At 43.1% G+C, this 27,819-nt stretch overlaps 1 protein-coding gene and 1 pseudogene across 1 annotated transcript in view; one reads left to right on the top strand and one right to left on the bottom strand.

Annotated features, from left to right (window-relative positions):
- The window catches only part of LOC124595424, a 37,212-nt gene extending 19,923 nt beyond the window's left edge, over positions 1-17,289 (top strand). The window contains exon 3 of the mRNA XM_047134160.1: positions 16,618-17,289. Within this exon, the coding sequence (XP_046990116.1) occupies positions 16,618-17,013 (396 nt within the window). The 3' untranslated portion in view covers positions 17,014-17,289. The remainder of the gene's footprint in view (positions 1-16,617) is intronic.
- LOC124597547 lies at positions 15,380-15,497 on the bottom strand (annotated as a pseudogene).
- Positions 17,290-27,819: the final 10,530 nt, after the last annotated feature.

Genomic DNA, 27,819 nt, shown 5'->3' on the forward strand with positions numbered 1-27,819 from the left:
TAGCTGTCTTTAAGGATGGGTCTAAGCATGGTGACTCCGTTGTTTGCTCTGTTCTTTTCCCGGATTGTGTCCTCACAACCCACCTGCCTTAAGACTTCACTGTACTGGACACAGATTTATATATGATCTTGCAGGCACTGGAGCAGATAAGACGTTCTTCTAGTGCTAAATTCCTTGTCTGTTCAGATTCTCTGAGTGCTCTCTACAACGTTTGTACCTAGCAGATAAAGTACTCCAGAATATTCAGGATGGGCTCCGACAACTACAACAGCTGGGGAAGGAAGTGAGTTCCGCTGGTGTATGGGTATTGCGGGGAACGAAAGGGCAGATGTAGCAACCAACTAGGCGTATCATGACCCTCAGCTATTTCAATGTGCAATCCCTCTGCTTCCTATAGCCTCGCTGTTGAGATCTAGAGTTTTGCGTCAGTGGGAGGATGAGTGGCTGGAAGTAACAGACAATAAGCTCCGTCAAATAAAGGACACAACGTGGTCATGGCGTACCTCTTTCCAGCCATGTTGACGGGACGATGTCCTCCTTATCCGCCTTCACATAGGCCACGGCTCTGTTACGCATGGCTTCTTGCACCGGCGAGGGAGCCGTCACATGTGTGGTGCTTGTGGCGTACAGATCACTGTGCGCCACATTTTATTCGATTGTGTTTTATTTTCGGACTAGCATGCCGCGGCGGATTTACCGACGGATCTGCCCTCTGTTTTAAGTAACGTTCAAATGAATGTGGTTCAACTTTTAATGTTTGTTAATTTTCCACCATTTTTCCCGAGATATTAGGGAGATGGTTTAAATGTGTTAACAGGGTGACTGGATCACCTATGTTTTTTTTTTAAAGTGATCAGCCAGTGACATTTCCATGTGCTCCTATGTCGTTTTACTTGTGTTTTAATTTCATGTATAGCTACTTTTACTTTTTTCGGTTGTTTTAGCGAATGAGAGATGGAGTGATTGTGTAGTCAATTTGAGTGCATGAGTATGTAACTATTTTAGAGGCTTTATTCACATTCGTTTGTTTTAATGAGTGTCATTGTGGTGATAACCATAAGGTACAAACACACTCGCACATACACACACACACACACACACACACACACACACACACGTACTAGGATTTTTTTAGTCATCGAAAGCCTCCAGTTGCTAGACATTGTTGCATGGCGGAAGTGTTTAAATTGTTCACATCAAAGTACATGATGTAACTTGAATTGGAAGAGGTGTTCTTGAACATTTCATGCATTTGTGGGTTATTTACCTTGGCGCATGGGCTATGTCCTCCAGAAATCTCGCATCAATAAACAACAGCCTATCTACAGTGGTGAAAAGTTCTAGTTCGGTATCTGTGTTTACGAGTGCGGTGTCCCATGCTAAAATAGGTGTGATGTATCAAGATTATATGTGAGATTTTCACTCTGCAGCGGAGTGTGCTCTGATATGAAACTTCCTGGCAGATTAAAACTGTGTGCCGGACCGAGACTCGAACAGCGCACACTCGGCTGCAGAGTGAAAATCTCATTCTGGAAACATCCCCAAGGCTGCGGCTAAGCCATGTCTCCGCAATATCCTTTCTTTCAGGAGTGCTAGTTCTGCAAGGTCTGCAGGAGAGCTTCTGTTAAGTTTGGAAGGTAGCAGACGAGGTACTGGCAGAAGTAAAGCTGTGAGGACGGGGCGTGAGTCGTGCTTGGGTTGCTCAGTTGGTAGAGCACCTGCCCGCGAAAGGCAAAGGTCCCGAGTTCGAGTCTCGGTCCGGCACACAGTTTTAATCTGTCAGGAAATTTCAAGCTTATATATCTTTATGCATACACTCTAGGACTGTTCTAGCACGACTGCCAGGAGGCTTACATCCTTGTCCATACACAGCATGTTAGGTGTATACATGGTAGCCACTTTTAATCCATAATCAGGAATAAGTCAGGGTGGAGATGAGATACAGCAAAATGTTTTTGCAAGTGGCAAAGAGGCTCACGCAATTCTACTAATGGGTGACCTTGGACATGATTTTCAAGGCGACTAAGGAGGCTAAATTGGTTTTTTTTTTAAATGGCTGCTGCAATATTTTATTGAAGACCTGAAAAAAAGCGGCAAATGGTAAGTATACAATGATACATTATTCAACGTCTTGGTAATGTTCAATGAAGTTCAAATAAGCAAACATGTTTTTACTTCTAAGAAGCATTAATTCAGAAATGAGGAGGGATGCAGCGGAATACAATGTTCGATACAATTTCAAAAAATGGTTCAAATGGCTCTGAGCACTATGGGACTCAACTGCTGAGGTCATTAGTCCCCTAGAACTTAGAACTAGTTAAACCTAACTAACCTAAGGACATCACAAACATCCATGCCCGAGGCAGGATTCGAACCTGCGACCGTAGCGGTCTTGCGGTTCCAGACTGCAGCGCCTTTAACCGCACGGCCACTTCGGCCGGCGATACAATTTCGAAGGAGCGTAAGCGGTCACTACTCATTAACAATAATCTTGATCTTAAAGGTAATCATCGAAGGTCATTCGAAGGTTGAGTTTTGTTTAATGGAAGCCCCTATTTGTGACATCGGATTTGGAAAGAGGGAAGAGAAGTTTGAACTTTAAGTTTTAATTAATGTGTTTATTGGCACAAATAAATGCGTCACAATGTAGAAATGTTCTTTTGACATTTGAAAAACAGACCACTTATAAGTAAAAAGTAGATAATTGATTTACAAGTGGCTGAGTGACTCCCCTCACCACTCATCCTTAGAGTGCTTAATTTAAAGAGTTCCCGTGTCTTACACTTTGTACGTGGAAATTAACCGCTGAGCATGTGCTCAAAGTGGTCACCATTTGCTTCAATACACAAATTAATCCTCCTTAAGAAATGTCTGACACTGGAAAGCAGGACGCCTTGTGGAACGATTGCACTAGCTCTCCGGATACGATCCATCATGTTTTCTCTTGTCATTGGCTGCTGCTGTTAACAAATATTTTTCAATATCCCGAAAGGTAAATATCAGCGAAAGTTAGATCGGATGAACAAGCGGGCCATAGAAAGGGGCCACCACGTCCAAGCCGTTAGTATGGATATAATTCATTTAAAATGTCCTTATGATACGTGAGTAATGTGGCAGTACACCATCCACTTGCATCGACATTCCTTATCTGTCTCTGTGTCAACAGCTTCAAGTAACCCAGGTAAATGGTTTCTCAATATTTCTATAAAATTAACGTTAAAAAGTTGGCACCAATCAGATAGCCACTGACAGTCACGCACCAAACGTTGAGGCAACAACGATGTTGGCCATCAACAGTTCTATACCAGTGAGGATGGATATACGACCAGTAATGACAGTTGTGCCTACTTAATTAACCAGTATTGTAAATGTAGCTTCATCAGGAAACAGATGTGAACACCTCTTGATGATGTACGGCCAGATATGGAATACAAGGCGTTCCTCGAACGAAAGTGTTAGTTTGTGGGTCAATGTGATACTGTAAGCATGAAATCTCCACGCATTTAGGATTCTGAGATTCGTTGATTACGATAATCATAGTTCCGTTTGAACTTGCTTTGAACTAATATGGGGATTTAGCTTGACCACTGCAAGAACGACTATGACGCGTTTCTCATTTTCTCCATGTTCATGACGAGGACGTACAAGATGTAACCGTCTATCCCGATCGCATTCACAGAGATCGCGAAAGGTGACGATACTTGAGTGTCGTCAATTAGGAAATCGTCTAGCATAAAATGCAACCGCGTGCACATAAACACCATTGCGCTCTCCTAACATAGTAATCATGTCTACGATTTCATTTGGAGTGCAGTCAGCCACTGTAGCTATGTAACTCAACAAAATAAAGCAAAATAGACTCGCATGTTTTTCTACCTACATCGAAGTTGTTCACTTCAAATGCTTTAGTGGCAAGCTAGTAACGCTTTATAAGAAATTTCTACGTTTTTTGAAGCCATATTTTTTTTTATTTTGGCAGCATATTGTAACCCGTGCACTTTAAATGTTTTGTCTGTCCGTTGGGCTTCCGCTTGATAATGATGTACTGATCGAAACCGGTAGCATTGAGCATAAAAATAAACAACTGATGGTCATCTACACTGAAGTTTCACAAACATTTTTGTCTCCCCACAAACATCACCGCTTGGTGTTTGGCGAATCTGGAGTTCTTTTCCTCTCCAGGGAGAGCACTGCTTGGTGTTTGACGACTATGGTTTTCTTTCACTTATGCTGCTATTGTTGTGTGTTCAGCATATGTAGCCATTGAGTGTCCACTCGTTTACCTAGTACAAATATTAGTTTGCTGCTGGATTTCACACACTTCCTGTAGAATGTGTGGTCAGTTGACAGTACCTATCTTGCAGTAATGGGACTACAGTGAGTTCCTGTATCTCCATGGTGGGAATGTCCCATGAGAGGTGAAGCATGTTCTTCAGGGTGGAGTTCCCTCACTCTACTGCAACATACTTTAACAATGGGTGCATCAGTATGAAGTAAAATGTAATGCCAAGTCCTTCTTCCAGTGATGAGTCCCGGTTGAGCGACAGGTGTACGGTCCTCAGACTACACATTGCTTTCTGGTGTAGCTTATTGAATGGTGCTCACGGATGAGGCGTCTGTTCATAGTGATGCCCAAGTAATACGTGGTGCTTCTTCATAGGATGGGAGTACTGGCACAAGTAAGGGTGGCACGGCAGCTGTGAACGGTCGTCTGCCTCTGCTGATCACCTGTGTTTTTGCATTGTTGAAGACCATACCACTTTTTTCCCCAGTCAGTGAGCGCATCGGCTGCCCTTTGTAGGCAGTGTTATAGGAACCTGGTGCTCCTGCACCATAGGCACAGCATCATGCTGTCCGCGGATAGTGCCGTTGCGCCCTACTGCAAGGGTCCCAACACGCTCCCTTGTTGGTTGTTGGACTCTGGCTAGGGTGTGTCACTGGCTTGACTCCCCTTCTTGTGCTCGTTATGGTATGTGTGGTCGGTGAGGTAGGACTTCAGCAGTTGAACGTGTGGCACTGTCGCTTCCTGTACGCGTATTTTATGCAGGAGGCCATTGTGCCACATGCTATCGAAGGCAAGAGAGACATTTAGAAATACTGCTTCGAAGTATTCCCACCTCTCAGTAGAATGCATTGCCTCCTCGACGAGACGCCGCAGGTGGTGGGTTGTGGCATGGCATCTTCTGAACCAGAACAGTTCTTCCGGTAGCATCTGGCATGCTTCGATATGTTGGAGAAACCAGCTCAGGAACAGATGCTTGAGGAGTTTAGAAACTGGTGGCATGAGGCTTATGGGCCTGTCAGCTGTGAGACAGGCAGTGATCCTTTCTGGACTTATATCCATATATTGTGGCTGCTGCCTGTGCTCAGGATGCCTCTGAATGATTTTGGCAGCACTGCAGCTGTGGTCTGTGGCATTTCCATTAGTGTCTAGTTTGTCAGCATGTCTAATCTAGCTGCTTTATTGGCAAATAGAATTCTGAGCTGCAGCAACACTCCTTATATTGATGATAGTTCAATGTCGTCGCCTCCCTCTGGGTCTGGCATGAACTGGTGCAGACGTTCAGTGACCAGTTCTATGTTTTCTGGGTCACGTGGCTCATCAACTGGAGGGAAATTACCTGCAAACACAACCGCAAGTGCATTTGCTTTGGCGCCCAGCTTACCGACGACCTCTCACAAAGACGTCTTATACCCTTGAGGTCCAGCCCAGCAGTGATGGATGCGGTGCTACACTGTGTAGGTCTATGTTGAATACCACAGGGAAGTGGTTTGATGGCAAGCCCAAACTCGTGCTCACGGTGATAATAAATGATAATCCTTTAATCAGTGCGTCAGCATGGTGCTAAGCACGTTTGTTGGGCTCTGGCCCTGTAGAATATGTGGGCCAATGATTGTGGCATCATAGTTTTTGGCGTCTTGGAGCAGCCGCCTCTCGCTGATATTGATCAAGCCGGAGTTCCAGATTACGTATTTTGCATTCAGGTTCCCTCCGATGAATAGCCTGCCTTGAAGGGACAGCAGGGATTCGACGTCTGGTTGGGCGCTGATGACCACGCTGTTTAGCGCCCGAAAACCTCAACCCCCCCCCCCCCCCCCCCCCACACACACACACTCGACGTCTGGTCGCTCCAGGTTTCCCCTTGAAGGGTGGATACACTGTATGTGTGTTGGCTTCTAACATCGTCAGGTTGGTCAGGGGACAGGGATGATGGTGCAGTGACCTCCTAACATAGACAACCATTCTGCGCCCAGCTGTGGGTTAGTCTCTCACGCGGCATGTATAATTTGACACTCCATCACGGACGCCTTGTTTCAGATGTGCCACTGTAAGCAGGCAAAGGTCCATGTCTTCTTCCAGTAAAAATGTCAGAATTCTTCCACCTGGTTAGGCATGCATTTAATATGCATATCTTTAGGCCATGCGATCTAAAGGCCATTTTGAGTGTTGTAAGTTTTTGTGCTAGCCGTGAGGGCCACCTTTGCTGCAGCTGTTTTGAGCTGCGATTTACTGAAATTTAATTCACAGGGACGACTGCCTCACTCATGGCTTCTATCATTTTAGCAAGGTGGACTACCTCTGGTGCCAGAGGGGGAATGTTGGTGGTGGAGGTGGTTGTTGCTCTCTGATCTTCTGAGTGGGTGAATGTGTTGTGTCTTGCAGCTTGGAGACTTTGTGGGATGGTATGGTATGAAGCGTTGATTGCGTGTGTGCCCATGGAGGGAGGGGGGGGGGGGGCGGGGGGCAGGAGTGGTGCTTCACCTCTCAGAGGGCCGATTTGCTGATGCTGTGCCTGGTGCCCTGGTGTCCAGCAGTTGGATCCACTGATATGGTCTTCATCTTGATTGATGGTCATCTTGCTTAGATTTCACCTTATAAAGTGGAAGCTGCAGGGGAGAGGGACGGTAAGGATAAGGAATCGTGTGTAAGGGTGTAAAACCTCACCAGACGTGTAGTAGCCTGTCACATGGGTCGACACGTGCTGGTGAGATCACAAGGGGTAGCATCTCTGGCACAGCAACAAATCAAATGCAGTAGGGTATTTTTCGCACAAATACCGTGCCAACGGTTGCTGGTAGTGCTAAATTGGACTCGCGAACGCGAGCGAAGTAATATTTTCACGTAATACATTACTGTGGTTGTGGAAGCACGTTTCGTTAAATTTAAAGGGTGTACCCTGCCGACTCCATATGTTTCATCTTCCTTGACATCTTCATGACGGGTAACGAAATGAATAACGGTATTTCCTTCACCTTCTTCTGTGCCTTCATCCGTCTTACAGACGTGTGCGAGAGTCGTTTTAGGGATTCAGTAACAGCCTTAAACATCTCTTTCCAACAACCCAACTTTCAGCGACCATAAGTTCTGCTGAGTGGCCATACGTGCCTAAATGAATTTACGTTTCATTTATGTGCTGTTGTCTACTAAACAGACTTAGAGGTAGTGTACAACTTACATACTCTGATTTGTTGTTTGGGAGATTTTTGTCAGTTTCATCAACATTTACACTTAAACTGTTGAATAATTTCAAAATGGGTCTGACACGGTTTTACAGTCGTGAATTATCATCTCTGATACATTGCCGCTTCTATTTTCTCGAGCTTTTATATCATAGATACCTTTGTCGATGGTTTCTTCTCAAGCATTTATATCCCTGATAATTTTGCTGGTGCTTTCTTCTCCATACCTCTGTTATGCTTTCTTGCCAACCATTTATATCCATAATACATTTGTCAAAGTTTTCTTCTAAGGCATTTATATCCTTGGTACTTTCGTGGACAGCTCCAGAGGCCGGCCGGTGTGGCCGAGCGGTTCTAGGCGCTTCAGTCTGGAACTGGGCGACCGCTACGGTCGCAGGTTCGCATCCTGCCTCGGAAATGGATGTGTGTGATGTCCTTAGGTTAGTTAGGTTTAAGTAGTTCTAAGTTCTAGGGGACTGATGACGTCAGATCTTAAGTCCCATAGTGCTCAGAGCCATTTGAACCATTTTGATAGCTCCAGAATGGAGCATTGTCATACCTTCTGCGAGTGACAAGTCCTTGCTGCTAGCGTATTCATTCTCCTCCACATGCTCTCGAATTCTATATTTAATTTCTGCTCAATCTCCTCGTAATGTGCGTTGATATCCTGATTAGTTCTCTTAGAAATTGTGTTAACCTTTCTAGCAATTTCAATTTTTGTAGTACAGCTTTTAAGATTTTCATTTCTTTTCTCGAGGTTCCTGCTATAGCATGTAAGATTTTCGTTGATATTTTCAGTTTTTGCATCGACATAGAAACGTGTGTTGGCCAAGGCATCATCCCCTCAGAATGAATGTGTGATATTATACAAATTTTTCCATAGTGTAATGGATAACAGTGTGATTACCATCTATGATTAATTATCTTCACAAGCAAGTTAAGTATTATGGCCCATCAACTGATTCGTTAATATATTAAATTCTTCTAGTGTTCCATAGATTCCCGATGCTCGTTTAATATTTTGTATGAGAATAAACATATTGAGTAGTTTCGTTGGTCTAGAAGTATATAAGTAATTGAGCTCTCAAGGCTCTGTAGATTCATTTGTGGCCGCGCGGAGTGGCCGTGCGGTCTAGGGCGCTATGTGACGGATTACGTGGCCACTTCCGCCGGAGTTTCGAGTCCTCCCTCGAGCATGGGTGTGTGTGTTGTTCTTAGCATAAGTTATTTTAAGTAGTGTGTAAGTCTAGGGACCGATGACCTTAGCAGTTTGGTCCCTTAGGAATTCACACACGTTTGAACATTTTGATTCATTTGTGAGAGCACATCATTTGTGTGTACTTGTCCATAGTACGCAATGTACTGGTAGAACTGTCCGCAGCTCGTGGTCGTGCGGTAGCGTTCTCGCTTCCCGCGCCCGGGTTCCCGGGTTCGATTCCCGGCGGGGTCAGGGATTTTCTCTGCCTCGTGATGACTGGGTGTTGTGTGATGTCCTTAGGTTAGTTAGTTTTAAGTAGTTCTAAGTTCTAGGGGACTGATGACCATAGATGTTAAGTCCCATAGTGCTCAGAGCCACTGGTAGAATTACATATTAGTACATTATCTTTTAAAAAGAAGCTCCTGGAAATTTCATCTGCATCGACCATCATTCAACGGTCTTCACTAACGAAAATCCCATACATTGTGCGATTCTAGCAAACTTCGCATATAGTCACAGATTCCTTGAAGGTCATTCACATTTATATGCACTTGATAAATTTGAATTTAATTCTTATTGTCTTGAAGATGACAATAATATGTGTTTTATCACTAACTATTTTGGAATTTTGCTGTATATTTGGCTCAAATGAAAGACAGCCACCACCTTGTAACGACAAAAGCGGAAATATTTCTGTATTTAATCTTGGTTCCCTACAGCAACATCATCAAATATAAACAAAGTATTAGACTTTATTCTGTCAGGAGAATGGACATCACTGCTTTCATTGTGTTACATCATCAATGCTCTATTGTAAGAGCTGGTATTTGGGTTAAAATCATGCTTTCGAAAATACATACACCACTTGAAGCGTTTTTAAGAAAGGTTGTAGGACAGCTGCACATAATTATAGGTCCCTGTCACTGACATCAATCTGTTGCAGAATATTGGAACATGTTCTATGCTAGCATATTGTGACGTTTTCGAAGATCAAAAATCTCCTTAAAAAAATGAAACAGCGAACTTGTGAAACTCAGCTCACTCTGTAACTCCATGAGCTCCACAGTGCTGTAGGCGTCAGCACTTAGGTTGATGCAGTGTTCCTAGACTTCAGGTAGACATTTGACACCATCATACACTGACATTAAGTGAAAAGATCTCCAACTTACCGAGTACTGGACCAGACTTGCGGCAGGGTTCGAGACTTCCTTGCAGAGAGAACACAACTCGTCGCTATTAATGGAACAAAATCGACATATGTAAAGGTAATTTCAGGAGTGCCCCATGGAAGTGTGATATGACATTAGCTGTTTACAATACGTAGGGTGGGTCGCTTAAGTCGTAGCACACCTTTTACTTCGTGAACAGTTCCAGATATCGAAACAAGGTTTTCTGAGAATAATGGTATGCTAAGGGGCACATAATGTTATGTATGGATAATGCTCAGAGTCTGTTATGTATGGATAATGCTCAGAGTCTGGTACCAACCGAGATATCAAAACAAGTGTGAGTTTTTAAAGGAACTGTATACGTTTCATAATTGTACTCAGAAGCTCTGGGAAAGATAGTTACAAAATGGTTCAAATGGCTCTGAGCACTATGGGACTTAACAGCTGTGGTCATCAGTCCCCTAGAACTTAGAACTACTTAAACCTAACTAACCCAGGGACATCACACACATCCATGCCCGAGGCAGGATTCGAACCTGCGACCGTAGCAGTCCCGCGGTTCCGGGCTGAGCGCCTAGAAAGATAGTTACAGGGTTATAGTGCTTGTTAATGTTGACATTTAAATCTTTCGCAATATAATCCGAGGAATGTGCTAAAACAGGAAAGCAATGCGGTTAGACTCGATAATGTGGGTGTAAACATCGCTAGCGTATTACGATTGCAGTGGGCAAAGGGGAATCGTGACTCGACCGTCGATCAATCAAAATGTGCTGGCTCTTCGAAAGCGTCATATTTTTGCCAAACTTGATACCTGGCAACCTGCACCCGCGGTGTAGGGGTAGCGTCTTTGACTAGTAATGAAACCGTTCTCGGTCCCGGGTTTGAAACTCGCTGCCGCTTGAATTTTGATTGATAGTCAGCATTGGCGGCCGAAGACTTACGGCCTAAGAAGGAACCCTCACTCTGCCAACGGCCTTGCCAAGGAGGGCGGAGGAGCGGGCAAATGTTAAGGGAGTTGTCTTGTCCTTGGGTTGGGAAACTGCCAATAAAGGCGGAAGAATCAGCAATGATTAACACCGGAACCACTGCGTTAAATACACATAACGTGGATCCACAGTACATGTTGTCTGTAACTGACAAAAGATTCCGGAAAAGTCCCCATTCGGATCTCTGGAAGGGGACTGCCAAAGGGGAGGTCACCATGAGAAAATGACTGAATAACCAACGAAAGAATAACGTTCTACGAGTCGGGGCGCGGAATGTCGGAAACTTGAACGTGGTAGGGAAGCTAGAAAATCCGAAAAGGGAAATGCAAAGGCTCACTTTAGGTGTAGTAGGGGTCAGTAAAGTGAAATGGAAAGAAGGCAAGGATTTCTGGTCAGATGAGTATAGGGTAATATCAACAGCAGCATAATATGGTATAACGGGAGCAGGATTCGTTATGAATGGGAAGGCAGGGCAGAGAGATTGTGTTCGTGAACAGTTCAGTGATAGGCTTGTTCTTGTCAGAATCGACAGCAAACCAATACAGACAACGACAGTTCAGGTATACATGTCGACCTCGTAAGCTGACAGTGAAGAGATAGAAAGTATACTAGGATACTGAAAGAGTAATACAGTATGTAAAGGGGGATGAGAATCTAACAGTCATGAGGGACTGGAAAGCAGTTGTAGAGGAAGGAGTAGAAGAAAACGTTACAGGATAATGTGGGCTTAGGACAAGGAATGAGAGAGGAGAAAGACTAATTGAGTTATATAATAAATTTCAGTTAGTAATAGCGAATACTCTGTTCAAGATCACAAGAGGAGGAGGTCTACTAAGAACAGGCCAGGAGGTACAGGAAGATTTCATTTAGATTGCGTCATGGTCAGGCAAAGATTTCGAAATCAGATATTGGATTGTAAGGCATACCCAGGAGCAGATATAGCCTCAGATCAAAATTTAGTAGTAATGAAGAGTAGGTTGAAGAGATTAATCAGGAAATAGGATAAAGAAGTAGGATACGTAAGTACTAAGGAATGATAAGACACGCTTGAAGTTCTCTAAGGATATAGATACAGCAATAAGGAGTAGCTCAGGAGGCAATAGAGTTGAATAGGAATGGACATATCTAAAAAGGGCAATCACAGAAGTTTGATAGAAAAATATAGGTACAAAGAAAGTAATTGCAAAGAAACCGTGAATAATGGAACAAATACCGCAGTTGATCTATGAAAGAAGAAAGTACAAGAATGTTCCGGGAAATTCAAGAAATTTTTTCTTGAAAATTTATGGTAAGTTCCTACGAGGCCAAAATGCTGAGGTCATCGGTCCCTAGGCTTACACACTACTTAATCTAACTTAAACTAACATACGCTATGCACAAAACACACACACACACACACACACACACACACACACACACACATACACACAACAAACACGTGCCCGAGGGAGGGGGGGGGGGGGGATCCGAACCTCCAATGGGGGAGCCGCGCGAACCGTTCAAGGCGCCTTAGAGCGCCGCTACTGCTCGCGGCGAATTTCAAGGGAACAGAAATGCAAGTTGCTCAGGAATGAAATAAATAGAAAGCACATGGAAGCTAAGACGAAATGGTTGCAAGAAAAATGTGAAAAGTCGAAAAAGAAATGATTGTCGGAAGGACTAATTCAGCATATAGGAAAGTCGAAACAACCTTCGATGAACTTAAAAGCGAGGGTAGTAATATTAAGAGTGCAGTGGGCATTACACTGCTAAATGCAGAGGAGAGAGCGGATGGTGGAAAGAGTACACTGAAGCCTCTATGAGGGGAAATGTTTGTCTGATGTGATTGAAGAACGAACAGGAATTGATTCAGAAGAGACAGGGGATCCAGCAATGGAATCGAAATTTAAGAGAACTCTGGAGGACTGAAGATCAAATAAGGCAGAAGAGATAGATAACATTCCATCAGAATATCTAAAATCATTTGAGGAAGTGGCAGCGCAACGACTGTTCACGTTGGTGTGTAGAATGTATGAGTCTGGTGACATACCATGTGACCTTTGGGAAAATGTCATCCACGCAATTCCTAAGACCGAAAGACCTGTCAAGAGCCGGCCGATGTGGCCAAGCGGTTCTAGGCGCTTCAGTCTGGAACCGCGCGACTGCTACGGTCGCAGGCTCGAATCCTGCCTCGGGCATGGATGTGTGTGAACTCCTTAGGTTAGTTAGGTTTAAGTAGTTCTAAGTTATAGGGGACTGATGACCTCAGAAGTTAAGTCCCATAGCGCTCAGAGCCATTTTGAACCTGTCAAGAGGAACAATTATAGCACAGTCCGCTTATCAGCTCATGCATCCAAATTGGCGACAAGAATAACATACAGAAGAATGGAAAAAACCGAGGATAAGTCAGATGACGATCAGTTTGGCTTTAGGAAACATAAAGGTACGAGAGACGCAATTCTGACGTTGCGGTTGATAATGGAAGCAAGACTAAAGAAAAATCAAGAAACGTTCATAGGATTTTTCAACCTGGAATAATCGTTCGGCAATATAAAATGGTGCAAGGTGTTCGAAATTTTGAGAAAAATAGGCGTAAGTTATAGGGAGAGACGAGTAATGTACAATATGTACAAGAGCCAAGAGGGCATAGTAAGAGTGGACGACCAAGAACGATGTGCTCGGATTAAAAATGATATAAGACAGGGATGTAGTCTTTCTTCCCTACGGTTCAATTTGTGTATCGAAGAAGCAATAATGGAAATAAAAGAACGGTTCAGGAGTGGAATTAAAATTCAAGGTGAAAGAATATCAAAGATATGATTCGCTGGTGACATTGCTGTCCTGAGTGAAAGTCAAGAAGGATTCCATGAGGTGCTGAATGGAATGAACAGTGTGATGAGTACAGCAAATTGAGAGTAAATCGAAGAAAGACGAAAGTAATGAGAAGTAGCAGAAATGGAGCAGTGAGAAACTTAAACACCAGGACTGATGGTCACGAAGTAGACGAGGTTAAGGAATTTTGCTACCTAGACAACAAAACAACCAGTGAATAACCAATGACGGTCGGAGCAAGGAGGACATCAAAAGCACTGGCAAAAACGGCATTCCTGGCCAAGAGAATTTTACTAGTATCAAACATAGGCCTTCATTTGAAGAAGAAATTTCTGAGAATGTACGTTTGGAGCACCGATTGTATGGTAGTGAAACATGGGGTGTGGGGAAACCGGAATAGAAGAGAATCGGAGCATTTGTGCTGTGATGCTACAGACAAATGTTAAAAAATTAGTTGGACTGATAAGGTGAAGAATGAGGAGGTGCTGCGCAGAATCGGAGAGGAAAGGAATATGTGGAAAACACTGACAAGGAGAAGAGACAGGATGATAGCACATCTGTTAAGACAGCAGGGAATAACTTCCATGGTACTAGACGGAACGGTAGAGAGTAAAACTTGTATAGGAAGTCAGAGATTGGAATCCACCCAGCAAATAATTGAGGACGTAGGCTGCAAGTGGTATTCTGAGATGAAGAGTTTGGCACCCGAGAGGAATTCGTGTTGGGCCGCATTAAACCATTGAGAAGACTGTTAGACTGATGACTCAAAAAAAGGAAAAAAGTCTATGATCGTCCTCACATACATCGTCATCGAGATGAACGGCGACTCGAAACGTGTAGCGTGCCACGGACGCAGGCTGGCGAGAGCAGTATTGTGCTGTTGGAGACATTTTCCTGCGCTATCGAAGACACGCTGACAACTGCGAACCACCTGCACCTTTTCATGCTTGATGTCACCTTTCAGCAGTATGACTGTCCATGTCTCAGAGCCAGAACGTGCTACAGTGCTTTGAAGATCATTATAGTGGATTGACGTTGATATCTCGGCGACCAAAACCGCCTGATGTGAATCCTCCGGAACCAATTTGGGGTCTCTATTGGGTGCCATCACATGATCTGCGCATAGACATCTAATGTTGCATACCTTCACAAACCTACCAACAAACTGTCGGATCCCTAACACGCATGGCCAGTGATGTATTTCGTTCCAAAGACAGTCAAACAAGCTATTAATCAGGTGGTCACAATGCTCTGGGTCATCAGTGTATGTGCAAATATTTGAGTTGATGTTTCACACAATGAAGAACTGCTGTATAATAGCAACAAAGTCTCGCAGGTTTGACAACATCATAATTCGCATAATAGAAAGTCGATGTGTGCACAAATTTCTTCATCATCATCTTAATAAGCATTCCACTAGGCATCATACTATAGTAACAAGCCTGGAGACTGTGTGTACGTAAGCTTGTAAGTAAGAGTAGTACTGTTTCTGTTTGTCGGTTTCACCTACGTTGTGAAAGTAAGTCATTTTTTCTGTTTTGCTTCCTGTCTTCGTCTAGTCAGCACTCCGTCTTCAGGCCCATCGGTACCATCCGACCGCCGTGTCATACTCAGCTGAAAATGCTGATAAGAGGGGCGTGTGGTCAGCACACCGCTCTCCCGATCGTTATGATGGTTTTCTGTGACCGGAGCCGCTACTATTCGGTCGAGTAGCTTCTCAATTGGCATCACGAAGCTGAGTGCACCCCAAAAAATGGGAACAGCACATGGCGGCCCGGATGGTCACCCATCCAAGTGCCGGCCACGCCCGACAGCGCTTAACTTCGGTGATCTGACGGGAACCGGTGTATCCTCTGCGGCAAGGCCGTTGCCACTTCCCTTAGTCAGCTTCTTGTGATTTGATCGTTGTTCCTGTGTATTCACGAACTGTGTTAGATTTGTTGTTGGTAGTATGTACAGCCAGTCTGTGCATATGCACAGCCGGCCGGGGTGGACGAGCGGTTCTAGGCGCTACAGTCTGGAGCCGCGAGACCGCTACGGTCGCAGGTTCGAATCCTGCCTCGGTCATGGATGTGTGTGATGTCCTTAGGTTAGTTAGGTTTAAGTAGTTCTAAGTTCTAGGGGACTGATAACCTCAGAAGTTAAGTCCCATAGTGGTCAGAGCCATTTGAACCATTTGAATTTCCATGTGCACATCTGCTTGGCTGAAATGTTAAGATATCAAGACGCAAGCCCATCCAGGCAAGCAGACCCCCTCACAAGTTCCTGAAAAACATTTTGCTCAAAACTTAGCTTTTAAGCTTTAGAATTCCTGGTCATTTTTGAGACCCTTTGGTTTTCGTGCTACTTTATTCCCTGGAACTGTGAAATTTAGGAAGTGAAATTTGTAGAAATATAAAGGCTTTTAACTTTTTCCTTTGGGAATTGTGATCTCAGTGAACATCAGCCCACTCCTGCCTTGGACCACCTTCTAAACTTTTCCCAATAGAACTTGTTAGTGACAAGCTTGCACGACAATACCAAAGTAGTGGCAACATGGAGGAAATGTAGAGTTGGTTAGAATAGCTGTATTCAGACTTAGCCCAGTGAAGATACGACGGCTCTCTCTCAGCCCAACCGAATCAATGTGCATATATCTTGACCGAAAGCAATATAGCATCTGTACATTTTTTCAACTTGAATCACTGAATCATTCCTTCTAGGTTCTTAACGTTTCTAGCCAGATGGTGTTCCTCTTAATCTGTAACACCTCACGGTTCTAGTCGCTACAGTTTGGAACCTAGCGACCGCTACGGTCGCAGGTTCGAATCCTACCTCGGGCATGGATGTGTATGATGTCCTTAGGTTAGTTAGGTTTAAGTAGTTCTAAGTTCTAGGGGACTGATGACCTCAGCAGTTAAGTCCCATAGTGCGCAGAGATATTTGAACCATTTTGTACCACCTCAGAGTTATCCAGTAAAGATGTTACAGACTTACTGTTTTTCTGTCATAGGGCAGCAAGGTGCACAGTGGGGCAGTGGACCTGCTGCACTTCCTGTACAGGAACGCCAGCGTGGAGGTGCACCGCGACCACCTGGACACGCTGCTGGCCGACTACCACGGCACGCTGGTGGCGCTCCTGCGTCGCCTGGAGATGGCGGCTGAGGCGGACAGCTACCCCCTGCAGGCCCTCGTCGACGACGTGCAGGCGGCCGGCACCTGCGCCGTCTACTACAGTGCACTGAGCCTCATGTCGCTTACCTCGCACAGCCACACTTCCGAGTGGGGGAAGTTTTTCCAAATCGCCGACGGTTCGGCGAATCTCATGGAAGATGTTTTCAGAAATCCCCACTATGTTTCGTGTTTGAAATACCTTGCACCAGTATTTGACAGAAAGGGTCTTCTATGAGTTAAGGTGATAGCAGAGTGGTCTGGTGATGACAGATCCTATATTGACTAGAACAGTGGTTCCAACCTTTCTTAGACTATTACTCCTGAGTTCAATCAGACGTTATGTGGAACCCCCCTCCACCCCCCCTCCCGTCCCTGCTCTCTGTTGCAACCCAATCCCCCACATTATCACCAACTTTAGCACCTAACTAAACTATAGAATGAAAGACTTTTCTTGGAACACTTTTATTTTTAAAATGATGAAAGGTGAATGATATTTACTCTGTGTGTGTGTGTGTGTGTGTGTGTGTGTGTGTGTGTGTGTGTGTGTGTGCGTGTGATTTAGTCTGTGTGTGTGTGTGTGTGTGTGTGTGTGTGTGTGTGTGTGTGAGAGAGAGAGAGAGAGAGAGAGAGAGAGAGAGAGGGGAGTGTGTGTGTGCATTAGAAGGAGTCACGAAGGAATTCGTGGTGCATTGCAAGTACTACCAACAATTCCTTCTCAGATAGGAAATCTAACTATCCATAGTGAGGGTGGACACTTGTTACAAAACGTACTTCCTCTGCGTTACCCCTTTCCTTTGTGGCACTTGCTTGGCCTACACACTGCAGTCTCATTTAAAATCAAACAGGTTCAGGCGAGTGCACTATACTTACTGTTTGTAGATCACCTTACTGCTGCATTTCTTACTTTTGAAATGGCGGAAATCGGACGACTTCAGACTGTTAATGCTTTGTGTCTAACCAGTCTAATAATAATACCACCGTGTACAGCACTATAGTAACGATTATGTAGTCACTGCTGTGTCGTGCTGTCAATTAATTTATCTGTCACGAAGCGATTAAGGAAGCAATTTCTGTACTACCGCAGTTATTATCTACAACTTGGAAAATAAATTTTTTTAGGGATATTTAATCTACAACTTGAAAAAGACATTTTCTTGAGATATTTAGCATTTGTTATGTATATGTCTCACTTTTATCATCAACGATGTACGGATCAAAGCACAACATATGTCTGTAGTGGGTCGACTATGTGAGGAACCTGTAACCTACACCGCATTAATGCTACTAGTTGAGAAAAAGTAATTATTTATAACTTACGTAATGAACATTAGAGTCTTACAAAAGTGTGATTAATTTTCAGTTTACCCCTCAAGGGGTAATTACTCCCAGGCTTGAAACCAATGGGCTAGAATGATAAGTGGTGTCGCCGGTACAGATGTACGTTGCATAGTGTTCTTTGATGTGTTACTGTCACGATTTGGATGTTGTGAAAATTATGGAGGAAATACTGATAAATAAAGTCTTCGATTTCACTATATTATTGCTCCAGTGAGAAATTTTATTGAATAAAATGAACCTGAGACAAGCAATAGCATTGGATTCTATCCCCTTTTTATTTTATCACAACTTGTGACTTTTTCCCATCCACTGCACATCATATTGGAATTACGTACAGAAGAACAGCATCTGTTTCAGATACAAGCGTTGCTTAAAGCGGCATTGAAGTGCCAGAAAGTGAAGAAGTCCTTCAGCATTTAATCTGAGAGCCAGCCTGTCCGCTGGACAGGGCTCTCTTAGGTTAAAAATATTTATACAGGGTGAGTAACCTAACATTACCGCTGACATATTTCGTAAACCACATCAAATACTGACGAATCGATTCCACAGACCGAACCTGAGGAGAGGGGCTAGTGTAATTGGTTAATACAAACCATAAAAAAATGCACGGAAGTATGTTTTTTAATACAAACCTACGTTTTTTAAAATGGAACCCCGTTATTTTTGTTAGCACACCTGAACATATAAACAAATACGTAATCAGTGCCGTTTGTTGCTTTGTAAAATGTTAATTACATCCGGAGATATTGTAACCTAAAGTTGACGCTTGAGTACCACTCCTCCGCTGTTCGATCGTGTGTATCGGAGAGCACCGAATTACGTAGGGATTCAAAGGGAACGGTGATGGACGTTAGGTACAGAAGAGTCTGGAACAGCACATTACGTCCACATGCTAACACCTTTTTATTGGTCTTTTTCACTGACGCACATGTACGTTACCATGAGGGGTGATGTACACGTTAGACGGGCGTTTCATAGGACGTGGAGGACGCATAAATTGGCCAGCCCGTTCTCCTGATCTTGCACCTCTGGACTTCTTTCTGTGGGGTACGTTAAAGGGGAATATGTACCGTGATGTGCCTACAACCCCAGAGGATATGAAACAACGTATTGTGGCAGCCTGCGTTGACATTACACCAGATGTACTGCGGCGTGTACGACATTCATTACGCCAGAGATTGCAATTGTGTGCAGCAAATGATGGCCACACATTGAACATCTATTGGCCTGACATGTCGGGACACACTCTATTCCACTCCGTAATTGAAAACGGAAACCACGTGTGTACGTGTACCTCCCTTCATGGCAATGTACATGTGCGTCAGTGAAAAAGACCAATAAAAAAGGTGTTAGCATGTGGACGTAATGTGTTGTTCCACCCTCTTCTGTACCTAAGGTCCATCGCCGTTCCTTTTGGATCCCTACGTAATTCGGTGCTCTCCGATACACACGATCGAACAGCGGAGGAGTGGTACTCAAGCGTCAAATTTAGGTTACAATATTTCCGGATATAATTAACATTTTACAATGCAACAAACGGCACTGATTACGTATTTGTTTATATGTTCAGATGTGCTAAGAAAACTAACGGGGGTACCATTTAAAAAAACGTAGGTTTGTGTTAAAAAACATACTTCCGTGCATTTTTTTATGGTTTGTATTAACCAATTACACTAGCACCTCTCCTCAGGTTCGGTCTGTGGAATCGATTCGTCAGTATTTGATGTGGTTTACGAAATATACCCAGCGGTAACGTTAGGTGACTCACCCTATATATATATATATATATATATATATATATGTATAATATATATATATATATATATATATATTATATAGGGGGTGGTCAGAAAATGTGTGAAATGCTTGTAGGGATGTTACAGGGCAGATTATACTGAGACATAAATGTTAAGAAAGAGATTCGATACGTTGCTCCGTTTCCGAGTAATTTAGCATTGAAGTTAGCCAATCGGGGCGTCACGCGCTCGCATTCAAGCGGCCTGCCAGGGGCGGTGTTGCCCAACGAGTGCTGTGTCTCGTTAGCTGGAACTTGAATTTACGCGCGAGACGATCTGATTGGCTATCCTCAATGCTAAATAACTCGGAAACGGCGCAACGTATCGAATTTCTTTCTTAATATTTATGTCTCAGTACAACCTGCCCTGTAACATCCCTACAAGCATTTCACACATTTTCTGACCACCCGATATATATAATCAATGGTGTAAACGCCTACAGTTGAAAGTACACGATACTGGAAGAAAAAGTGTCTCAGTAAACATGGGGTCGAAAATGCATACCTTAAGAGCTACGAGCAATTATTCATCTTCGATACTATGAAACAAATCTCTTCTACTGAAAACTCTTTGCTTTCCATATTTTGGAAAATGGTAATATGGACCAAAACAAGAAAAAATTTTTTCAGTAAACATGTGCTCTAAAATGCATACCTTAAGATCTAAGATCTACTTGGAAACACAACTCTTCTAATGAACAACTGCTCATAACTTTTAAGGTATGCATTTTAGAGCAAATGTTTACTGGATATTTTTTTCTTGTTTTGGTCCATACTTCTACTTCCCAAACTGTGGAAAGCAAAGTGCTTGCAGTAGAAGAGATTTTCTTTACAGTATCGAAGATGAAAAATTCCTCGTAGCTCTTAAGGTATGCATTTTTGACCCTGCGTTTATTGAGACTTTTTGCTTCTAGTATCGTGTACTTTCATCTGTATGCGTTTACGCCATTAATTATGATACATTCTGTATATATATTCTTTGTAAGCAAGAGGAGTAACACATGAGAAGGAAGTGCTTCATTTTAGCGGCCCAGCTCCACAATCTGTCAGTCTGATCTCTTCTATATTGAGGGCAGTCAAAACAGATGTGAACGATATCTTGGATCACTCTCCATTTGCAATATGGTGTTGCACAGTGGGTCAGAACCCTGCAAACGTAGCCAAAAATCGAAAAAAAACGAGTTTGGAGTTAAGAATCTCCCTTTAATACGTTGGCTAGTCACGCGCCGAGCTGGCCTGACTGGAAAAGTACTGCGCCGTTCGGATGAAATTTTTTTGTTCAGAAAAATCAGACTGTATTTTTTTCAATTCAGACTATTCGAGAATTTATGTACTTAATTTTATTATTTAACTGTTAATTAACAATTTATTTTGTTAATTAACTTCTTACCGGAATGCAAGCAAAGAAATTGTGAAACGCAAGCAAAAAGAAAGAGATACGTTTTAGATTCCGCGACATTCCGTTTTCTATTTCATGTCATCCGTATATACGCTCTAGTATGTTCACGAAACAGCCTTAAAATTCAGCTGATAACCGCAACTCCGACTTTGTGCCGTTTCTTATGCCACAATTACAAAATATCATTCTTTACACTTAGAAAATAAAAATTAAAAATTCAACAAAAATGCGAATTAAAAACTTATGTACGCATATTCATACAATTGTTATGCCTATAACATTGTTAATAAGCTATTATAAAATAAAAAATACATTTACTCCAATTTTGTCAATTGGTCAGCTGTCGGAATATCCACAGGAATCAACAAACAAATTAAAAATTTAAAAAGCAATATTGCCTAAGATTTTCTCGGAAGTCTTGTCGCAAGCTGTTGCCCCCTCGGTACCTGCTACGGAAGATTACGAGAGTCAGTAAGGAAAAGGGTGAAGAAGAAAATGAAGATGAAGAACAAAAAGGAACAAGACGCAGAAAATTAAGAAGATTTACAAAATTTTAAATATTCGTGACGTTGTCAGTCTGAAGGCGATATGCAGTGTATTATAACAGAAGAAACCTTCATAAGCCAAGATCGCTAAAAAAATCATCTTAATGGATGGCAGGTTTCGACAACCATAATCGAATCTTATGCTTTAAAACTTTTAATCATATTGTCCAACAGTGTTGCACGAGGCTTCACATTGCTTATGTACTTCCCATTGCCATGAAGATCACTACACATCGGCTTGTTAATGATAGCGGTAGTAGTAGGAATGTAACGAAAAGTGCATATGGAGTGTGAAGCGACTTACAAACACTGATGGACAATATTTTTAAAATTTTAAAGCGTAAGATGGCATGATGACTGCGAAGCTCTGTCGAAAACAGAAAACTTTCAATGTTTGTTTATATTTTTAATAATAAAGGTAGTAATAGAGGCATTTTTATAATAAAGTTTACAATCAATATTATAAATCATGGCGAAAAACACTTTCTGTCTACTTCATTCATTTTTTCTAGATTTTTTTTCGTCATATTGGATCCACCATATGGTTTTTCAATTGAGAAACCCCATTATATCCATTTGGGTCATATTTGAGCAGATTTTGAAATTTTGGCCATGTTTTCAGGTATCTGGCCCACTGCCCGACGCTACGAGGCGGAGTCTATAGAGCTTCTCTCGTTTTCTATGCCAGCTGAGGTGCATTTCAGAGCTAATTTTTCGCTAACATTGGGCCTTCGGTAAATGCGTATGGATTTTTTGGTACCGGATGCTGTTGCGCAGACGTTCAGTACCCCAGACCTTGTTCCATTCCCTTTTGGCGATGTCTGTAACTACAGCAATGAGGTAATCTACTGTGTGATGTCACGGTTGAACTATCGACATACGCTTGCGGGTGTCAGAGTAATCTGTATCGAGTGATGTTACCGACAAATAGATCGCTCCTCATAGTATCACATGGATTTAACTATAGGTGTCGCACAATGGATAGCTCAGCGAATTCAGTTAATTAAATAGGAGTGTCTGTAACTTACATGGAACATGGATGCTGTAAAGAGAGGCTGTTAATTTTTTCTCTTTTCTTTTTGAGTTGTCGGTGTTCTGACTGGTTTGATGCTGCCCGCCACGCGTCCACCTTTTCAGCTCAGAGAAGCACTTGCGTCCTGCGTCCTCAATTATTTGCTGGATGTATCCCAATCACTACCTTCCTCTACAGTTTTTACCTTCTTTAGTTCTCTCTAGTACCATGCAAGCTATTCTACATGATTACTCTGCAATTCACATTTAAGTGCTTGGCAGAGGGTTAATCGAACCACAATCATACTATCTCTCTACGATTCCAATCCCGAACAGCGCGCGGAAAAGCGAACACCTAAACCTTTCTGTTCGAGCTCTGATTTCTCTTATTTTATTTTGATGATCATTCCTACCTATGTAGATTGGGCTCAACAAAATATTTTCGCATTCGGAAGAGAAAGTTGGTGACTGAAATTTCGTAAATAGATCTCGCCGCGACGAAAAACGTCTTTGCTTTAATGACTTCCATCCCAACTCGCGTATCATATCTGCCACACTCTCTCCCCTATTACGTGATAATACAAAACGAGCTGCCCTTTTTTGCACCCTTTCGATGTTCTCCGTCAATGCCACCTGGTAAGGATCCCACAGCGCGCAGCAATATTCTAACAGAGGACGAACGAGTGTAATGTAAGCTGTCTCTTTAGTGGACTTGTTGCATCTTCTAAGTGTCCTGCCAATGAAACGCAACCTTTGGCTCGCCTTCCCCACAATATTATCTATGTGGTCTTTCCAACTGAAGTTGTTCGTGATTTTAACACCCAGGTACTTAGTTGAATTGACAGCCTTGAGAATTGTACTATTTATCGAGTAATCGAATTCCAACGGATTTCTTTTGGAACTCATGTGGATCACATCACACTTTTCGTTATTTAGCGTCAACTGCCACCTGGCACACCATACAGCAATCTTTTCTAAATCGCTTTGCAACTGATACTGGTCTTCGGATGACCTTACTAGACGGTAAATTACAGCATCATCTGCGAACAACCTAAGAGAACTGCTCAGATTGTCACCCAGGTTAAGATCAGGAACAGCAGAGGTCCCAGGACGCTTCCCTGATGTCTTAACAGATGCCCTGCCATCCTGTCCCAGATTCGCGACTTTTCCTTCAAGCTGACAGCAGCAGGACGTGCAGAACTGTGGGGAGCTGAGTTCTGCAGTCTTGCAAATACTGGACACGGGACAGTTTAGAGATAAGAACTATCAATTTGAGTGAGGTCATCGTGCACCTATGTGATTCAGAGCGTGGCACCAGCAGTCACCAGACAGCTCGTGAACATTCGACCAGCTCCACCGTTTGCGAGATACCCGTTCACAGGTTGTGCGTAACAATAATCTGCCCTTTGTCGAAGTCGCTTATCTCAATGGATTTCCCAATTTGCAGCCCAAATCTTCGCTTGCCGTGTATGAACCGCTTACATAGTTTCGTTACTGCGTCACTTGCCGAAATGCCACCAGGCGGCATCCAACTTCCGGTGAACGGTTGGACGGTGGTCATATTTTTTTGGCTTATCTGTGTAATAGGAACCATCAAGCTAGAAAGAAATCATTCCATGAAAATATACGAAATTGATCTAACGTCGATTAAGCATATTTAGCAAGTGTGTGGCACACATAATCTGGCATGAATTTTCATTCGCAATAAATACATTGCTCATGCGTCATAATTGTGAGAGCAGTTACGATTTACATGCAGATTAAAATTTGATCATTAACAGCCATGCAATTATGTTCTTGCTATGATATACTGACAACGTACATGCTTCAATCCGTAGAGAGGGACGCTCTTCTTACAATTCAGTAAGTGGTAAACACAAAATGAAACATAAACATTGGGAAATATAAAATTAGATACGTATTTGGGGTACCTGATATTGTCCTACAGGCTAAGGACAAAGTTTAAGGTTGCAGGCTTAAGATTCAGGCAAACTCTATTCATGGTAAGTCACTAACGTACACCACATAATACACAGAAGTGCCAAAGAAACTGGTATAGGCATGCATGTTCAAAAACAGAGATATCTAAACAGGCAAAATACGTCGCTGCGGTCGACAAGTCCTATATAAGACAACAAGTGACTGGCACAGTTGTTAGATCAGTTACTGCTGCTACAATGGCAAGTTTTCGAGATTTAAGTGAGTTTAAACGTGGTGTTATAGTCGGCGCACGAGCGATGGGACACAGCATTTCAGAAGTAGCGATGAAGTGGGGATTTTCCCGTACGCCTAGTTCACGTGTGTACCTTGAATATCACGAATCCGGTAAAACATCAAATCTCCGACATCGCTGAGGCGGGAAAAAGATCCTTAAAGAACGGGACCAACGACGAATAAGAGAATCGTTCAACGTGACAGAAGTTGAACCCTTCCGCAAATTGCTGCAGATTTTAATGCTGGGCCATCAACAAGTGTTAGCGTGCGAACCATTCAACGACACATCGTCGATATAGTCTTTCGGAGACAACCTCATGGTTCCATGGACCCTGTATGTCAGCAGGGGACAGTTCAATTTGGTGGAGGTTCTGCTATGGTGTGGGGTGTGTGCAGGTGGAGTGATATGGGTCTCCTAGTACGTCTAGATACGACTCTGACAGGTGACACGCACGTAAGCATCCTGTCTGGTCACCTGCATCCATTCATGTCCACTGTGCTTTCCGAAGGACTAGTAATCTTCTGAGTTTAAACACTTTCGCTGGTCACCAAGCTCCCCAGACATGAACATTACCGAGCATATCTGGGATGCCTTGCAACGTGATGTTGAGAAGAGATCTACACCCCCCCCCCCCCCCCCCCCCCTCGTACTCTTACGGATTTATGGACAGACCTGCAGGATTCGTGATGTCAGTTCCCTTCAGCATTACTTCAGACATTAGTGGAGTCCATTCCACATAGTGCTGCGGAACTTCTGCGGGCTCCCAGTTGCCCTACACGATATTTGGCAGGTGTACCAGTTTATTTGGCTCTTTAGTGCATTTGACAAACTCTGCACCTGGGCAACACAGTAATCAATAAGCGTATTCCACAAAGGACTGGTCTATATCCAAGAAGACTGTCACTTTCTCTGAAGAATGTATCATCAACGGCGAAAACGTATACCAAAGACGAACAGTACACATATGGCACGAAATTTCTTACCATAACACAGTCTGAAAATAACGTAACGGTCATCTCTCGGGTCATGACGTCAGTGGGCGTTGAAGCTGGACAGGTGAGACAGGAATGTTAAAAGATTTAGAGGCAGCGATCGTCAATTGCAGCCCGCGGGCCACATACAGCCTGCCTCATGTATTCATTTGGCCAGCAAATCTGACAAGGGAAACCCCCCATTGCACCCACCGCAATTTTTGTGATAAGATGGCCCAGTGGATAGCCGTGCAAAAGCTGGACACCGGTCAAGAATGAAAAGAGGAAGAAGGTCTACTGAACTGTGGAGAAAGTAGCAAAACAGAAACAGTGGATGGTTCAAGCTCAAGACGTGCAACATGAGAGAATTGTGTTGTGGTTGTGTGGTCACGGTGTTGTACCGCAAAGAGGGAGATCCGTGTTCAGAAACTCCCTTATTTAACATTTCTTTTTCACAAAATTATGAATTTTCCGTCCAGTCGTTTGACCTGTTTATTCTTCTTCTATAGTCTCGGCAGTTGTCATACTATACATAGGTTATAGAATATGATCTTGTAGTAAGAATATATTACTGTCGCAAGTGAACGTCATAAATAGTGAGAGCAGGTGAGATGCTGCATAGATGTCTCACAGAAATGAAAATAACAAGTAAACGGGTGTGAACTAAGTTGCAACAAAGGAATGCAAGAGACAAAACTTCCAAAACGGGACGCGAGAGTCATAACATGTAGTACCTGTATAGTACAGATAGGAGGTACGAACGTCTGTAGGTCTTTTCCTTACACCTCACTGTTGCAAACGGACGTTACACCACGATAGAGACACCAGTTCGAATACATTGAAAAGACACGTCAATCACCGGACGGACAGTCTGTAATTTTGTGAAAAAAGCGGGTGGTTTAAATAGGCACCTCCCGCTTTGAAGTCCAACACGATGACCACATAACCACGACGCCGTGGCTTTTGCAGTTTGCTCGATGTTGCACATCTAGAGCTTGGACGTTTCACTGTTTCTATTTTTCTTCTTTTTTCACAGTTCATTACACCTTCTTCTTGTTTTCAAACTTGATCTGTATTCAGTTTTTGACACGCTATCCACTGGGCCATCTTACCACAAAATCTGAGGGGAATGCGTTGGAGAGTTTCCCTTGCAACTAACAACCAAGTCAAAAAAGTCAGCTAACGATAAGAGCTTTATAAGAACTGTAATTTTGCTGCTCGTTACACACAAAATATTTATAGAGACAGAAATGTTTTAGGAGGTGTTTCAGTTCAGTTGACGTTGGTGAATTCGGCCGTGAGCGAAGTAAATTTGGCCACTTACTGAGAGGCAGCGGGATAAGTTGTGTGAGCACTGCGGGGTAGAGTGTAATACCGAAAATGCAGATAAAATGCCTTCTGAACCATTCAAAATTTTTCGCCGTTTAATATCTGTTGATGACTTGTACTGTACTTCTGATTCTGAATCTGTAAGCTTTATTACAGAAACTATATTTAATACGTAATCAATGTAATAGTGTATTTATTTCTGGCTGTGTATGATTGATTGGAAAATATAATGAAAATATTGTAAATTGCTGGGTGATAGCCAAGGGAACTTCATTTAAATGTATCGATAGCAACGACGAAATGGCAGTAGCTGTGCCGTTGTTTATCTTTGCGTATGGAGAGTCTCTGTCGCGATGTGAGCAGAGAGGAGGCAGAGTAGCTTGAGTCATGAAAGAGTGCGGAGGTGTTTGTCGGGCGCTCATACAGACGCGGTGTGCA

This window comes from Schistocerca americana, chromosome 2, assembly GCF_021461395.2.
Source record: "Schistocerca americana isolate TAMUIC-IGC-003095 chromosome 2, iqSchAmer2.1, whole genome shotgun sequence".
Taxonomy (NCBI): domain Eukaryota; kingdom Metazoa; phylum Arthropoda; class Insecta; order Orthoptera; family Acrididae; genus Schistocerca; species Schistocerca americana.